General features: G+C 52.0%; 1 protein-coding gene across 1 annotated transcript in view; it reads right to left on the bottom strand.

Moving 5' to 3' along the window:
* asah2 (N-acylsphingosine amidohydrolase 2) overlaps positions 1–5,000 on the bottom strand; it is a 21,011-nt gene that overhangs the window by 4,347 nt on the left and 11,664 nt on the right. The window contains exon 14 of the mRNA XM_068305895.1: positions 392–486. Within this exon, the coding sequence (XP_068161996.1) occupies positions 392–486 (95 nt within the window). The remainder of the gene's footprint in view (positions 1–391; positions 487–5,000) is intronic.

Here is a 5,000-nt window from a genome sequence, read left to right as displayed (position 1 = left end):
TGATGTGTCAGTGGTGATGTGTCTGTGGTGATGTGTCTTTGGTGATGTGTCAGTGGTGATGTGTCTGTGGTGATGTGTCAGTGGTCATGTGGTGTCACTGGTGATGTGTCAGTGGTGATGTGTCTGTGGTGATGTGTCAGTGGTGATGTGTCTGTGGTGATGTGTCAGTGGTGATGTGTCAGTGGTGATGTGTCTGTGGTGATGTGTCAGTGGTCATGTGGTGTCAGTGGTGATGTGTCAGTGGTGATGTGTCTGTGGTGATGTGTCTGTGGTGATGTGTCAGTGGTCATGTGGTGTCAGTGGTCATGTGGTGTCAGTGGTCATGTGGTGTCAGTGGTCATGTGGTGTCAGTGGTCATGTGGTGTCAGTAGTAACTAGCAGCATGAGTTACGTCATCTCTCCAGGGACGGCGACCACGGCGACAGAACCAACAACCATCAGCTGGACGTCCACGATCTCAGGATGCCACGGCAGAGGCCACGACATCTGTTGACACGTAACAAACAACAAACAACAAACAGACAGACAGACAAATGTTTCTGAAGTGCTCGAGGTGTCAACAATCCCGCTAGGTCATTGGTGGGGTTTAGTCCGGTAGGTCATTGGTGGGGTTTAGTCCCGGTAGGTCATTGGTGGGGTTTAGTCCGGTAGGTCATTGGTGGGGTTTAGTCCGGTAGGTCATTGGTGGGGTTTAGTCCGGTAGGTCATTGGTGGGGTTTAGTCTGGTAGGTCATTGGTGGGGTTAGATCCGGTAGGTCATTGGTGGGGTTTAGTTCGGTAGGTCATTGGTGGGGTTTAGTCCGGTAGGTCATTGGTGGGGTTTAATCCAGTAGGTCATTGGTGGGGTTTAATCCCAGTAGGTCATTGGTGGGGTTTAGTCCGGTAGGTCATTGGTGGGGTTTAGTCCCAGTAGGTCATTGGTGGGGTTTAGTCCCAGTAGGTCATTGGTGGGGTTTAGTCCGGTAGGTCATTGGTGGGGTTTAGTCCGGTAGGTCATTGGTGGGGTTTAGTCCGGTAGGTCATTGGTGGGGTGTAGTCTGGTAGGTCATTGGTGGGGTTAGATCCGGTAGGTCATTGGTGGGGTTTAGTCCGGTAGGTCATTGGTGGGGTTTAGTCCGGTAGGTCATTAGTGGGGTTTAGTCTGGTACGTCATTGGTGGGGTTTAGTCCGGTAGGTCATTGGTGGGGTTTAGTCCGGTAGGTCATTGGTGGGGTTTAATCCGGTAGGTCATTGGTGGGGTTTAGTCCGGTAGGTCATTGGTGGGGTTTAGTCCGGTACGTCATTGGTGGGGTTTAGTCCGGTAGGTCATTGGTGGGGTTTAGTCCGGTAGGTCATTGGTGGGGTTTAGTCCGGTAGGTCATTAGTGGGGTTTAATCCGGTAGGTCATTGGTGGGGTTTAGTCCGGTAGGTCATTGGTGGGGTTTAGTCCGGTACGTCATTGGTGGGGTTTAGTCCGGTAGGTCATTGGTGGGGTTTAGTCCGGTAGGTCATTGGTGGGGTTTAGTCCCAGTAGGTCATTGGTGGGGTTTAATCCGGTAGGTCATTGGTGGGGTTTAGTCCGGTAGGTCATTGGTGGGGTTTAGTCCGGTAGGTCATTGGTGGGGTTTAGTCCCGGTAGGTCATTGGTGGGGTTTAGTCCGGTAGGTCATTGGTGGGGTTTAGTCTGGTAGGTCATTGGTGGGGTTTAGTCCGGTAGGTCATTGGTGGGGTTTAGTCTGGTAGGTCATTGGTGGGGTTAGATCCGGTAGGTCATTGGTGGGGTTTAGTCCGGTAGGTCATTGGTGGGGTTTAGTCCGGTAGGTCATTGGTGGGGTTTAATCCAGTAGGTCATTGGTGGGGTTTAGTCCCAGTAGGTCATTGGTGGGGTTTAGTCCCAGTAGGTCATTGGTGGGGTTTAGTCCGGTAGGTCATTGGTGGGGTTTAGTCCGGTAGGTCATTGGTGGGGTTTAGTCCGGTAGGTCATTGGTGGGGTTTAGTCCCGGTAGGTCATTGGTGGGGTTTAGTCCGGTAGGTCATTGGTGGGGTTTAGTCCGGTAGGTCATTGGTGGGGTTTAGTCCGGTAGGTCATTGGTGGGGTTTAGTCTGGTAGGTCATTGGTGGGGTTAGATCCGGTAGGTCATTGGTGGGGTTTAGTCCGGTAGGTCATTGGTGGGGTTTAGTCCGGTAGGTCATTGGTGGGGTTTAATCCAGTAGGTCATTGGTGGGGTTTAGTCCCAGTAGGTCATTGGTGGGGTTTAGTCCCAGTAGGTCATTGGTGGGGTTTAGTCCGGTAGGTCATTGGTGGGGTTTAGTCCGGTAGGTCATTGGTGGGGTTTAGTCCGGTAGGTCATTGGTGGGGTTTAGTCTGGTAGGTCATTGGTGGGGTTAGATCCGGTAGGTCATTGGTGGGGTTTAGTCCGGTAGGTCATTAGTGGGGTTTAATCCGGTAGGTCATTGGTGGGGTTTAGTCCGGTAGGACATTGGTGGGGTTTAGTCCGGTACGTCATTGGAGGGGTTTAGTCCGGTAGGTCATTGGTGGGGTTTAGTCCGGTACGTCATTGGTGGGGTTTAGTCCGGTAGGTCATTGGTGGGGTTTAGTCCGGTAGGTCATTGGTGGGGTTTAGTCCCAGTAGGTCATTGGTGGGGTTTAATCCGGTAGGTCATTGGTGGGGTTTAGTCCGGTAGGTCATTGGTGGGGTTTAGTCCGGTAGGTCATTGGTGGGGTTTAGTCCGGTAGGTCATTGGTGGGGTTTAGTCCGGTAGGTCATTGGTGGGGTTTAGTCCGGTAGGTCATTGGTGGGGTTTAATCCGGTAGGTCATTGGTGGGGTTTAGTCCGGTAGGTCATTGGTGGGGTTTAGTCCGGTACGTCATTGGTGGGGTTTAGTCCCAGTAGGTCATTGGTGGGGTTTAGTCCCAGTAGGTCATTGGTGGGGTTTAGTCCAGTAGGTCATTGGTGGGGTTTAGTCCGGTACGTCATTGGTGGGGTTTAGTCCGGTAGGTCATTGGTGGGGTTTAGTCCAGTAGGTCATTGGTGGGGTTTAGTTCCGGTAGAGCATTGCTGGGGTTTAGTCCCGGTAGGTCATTGGTGGGGTTTAGTCCCAGTAGGTCATTGGTGGGGTTTAGTCCCAGTAGGTCATTGGTGAGGTTTAGTCTTGTAGGTCATTGGTGGGGTTTAGTTCCGGTAGGTCATTGGTGGGGTTTAGTCCAGTAGGTCATTGGTGGGGTTTAGTCCGGTAGGTCATTGGTGGGGTTTAGTCCGGTAGGTCATTGGTGGGGTTTAGTCCGGTAGGTCATTGGTGGGGTTTAGTCCAGTAGGTCATTGGTGGGGTTTAGTCCGGTAGGTCATTGGTGGGGTTTAGTCCAGTAGGTCATTGGTGGGGTTTAGTCCGGTAGGTCATTGGTGGGGTTTAGTCCGATAGGTCATTGGTGGGGTTTAGTCCCAGTAGGTCATTGGTGGGGTTTAGTCCCAGTAGGTCATTGGTGGGGTTTAGTCCCAGTAGGTCATTGGTGAGGTTTAGTCTCGTAGGTCATTGGTGGGGTTTAGTTCCGGTAGAGCATTGCTGGGGTTTAGTCTCGGTAGGTCATTGGTGGGGTTTAGTCCGGTAGGTCATTGGTGGGGTTTAGTCCGGTAGGTCATTGGTGAGGTTTAGTCTTGTAGGTCATTGGTGGGGTTTAGTTCCGGTAGGTCATTGGTGGGGTTTAGTCCAGTAGGTCATTGGTGGGGTTTAGTCCGGTAGGTCATTGGTGGGGTTTAGTCCGGTAGGTCATTGGTGGGGTTTAGTCCGGTAGGTCATTGGTGGGGTTTAGTCCGGTAGGTCATTGGTGGGGTTTAGTCCAGTAGGTCATTGGTGGGGTTTAGTCCGGTAGGTCATTGGTGGGGTTTAGTCCAGTAGGTCATTGGTGGGGTTTAGTCCGGTAGGTCATTGGTGGGGTTTAGTCCGATAGGTCATTGGTGGGGTTTAGTCCCAGTAGGTCATTGGTGGGGTTTAGTCCCAGTAGGTCATTGGTGGGGTTTAGTCCCAGTAGGTCATTGGTGAGGTTTAGTCTCGTAGGTCATTGGTGGGGTTTAGTCCGGTAGGTCATTGGTGGGGTTTAGTCCGGTAGGTCATTGGTGGGGTTTAGTCCGGTAGGTCATTGGTGGGGTTTAGTCCGGTAGGTCATTGGTGGGGTTTAGTCCGGTAGGACATTGGTGGGGTTTAGTCCGGTACGTCATTGGAGGGGTTTAGTCCGGTAGGTCATTGGTGGGGTTTAGTCCGGTACGTCATTGGTGGGGTTTAGTCTCGGTAGGTCATTGGTGGGGTTTAGTCCGGTACGTCATTGGTGGGGTTTAGTCCGGTAGGTCATTGGTGGGGTTTAGTCCAGTAGGTCATTGGTGGAGTTTAGTTCCGGTAGAGCATTGCTGGGGTTTAGTACCGGTAGGTCATTGGTGGGGTTTAGTCCCAGTAGGTCATTGGTGGGGTTTAGTCCCAGTAGGTCATTGGTGGGGTTTAGTCCAGTAGGTCATTGGTGGGGTTTAGTCCGGTACGTCATTGGTGGGGTTTAGTCCGGTAGGTCATTGGTGGGGTTTAGTCCAGTAGGTCATTGGTGGGGTTTAGTTCCGGTAGAGCATTGCTGGGGTTTAGTCCCGGTAGGTCATTGGTGGGGTTTAGTCCCAGTAGGTCATTGGTGGGGTTTAGTCCCAGTAGGTCATTGGTGAGGTTTAGTCTTGTAGGTCATTGGTGGGGTTTAGTCCGATAGGTCATTGGTGGGGTTTAGTCTCGTAGGTCATTGGTGGGGTTTAGTTCCGGTAGAGCATTGCTGGGGTTTAGTCTCGGTAGGTCATTGGTGGGGTTTAGTCCGGTAGGTCATTGGTGGGGTTTAGTCTGGTAGGTCATTGGTGGGGTTTAGTCCGGTAGGTCATTGGTGGGGTTTAGTCCGGTAGGTCATTAGTGGGGTTTAATCCGGTAGGTCATTGTTGGGGTTTAATCCGGTAGGTCATTGGTGGGGTTTAGTCCGGCAGGTCATTGGTGGGGTTTAGTCC

Source organism: Antennarius striatus, chromosome 21 (genome assembly GCF_040054535.1).
Source record: "Antennarius striatus isolate MH-2024 chromosome 21, ASM4005453v1, whole genome shotgun sequence".
Classification (NCBI taxonomy): domain Eukaryota; kingdom Metazoa; phylum Chordata; class Actinopteri; order Lophiiformes; family Antennariidae; genus Antennarius; species Antennarius striatus.
This window is presented reverse-complemented; position numbering and strand designations above follow the sequence as displayed.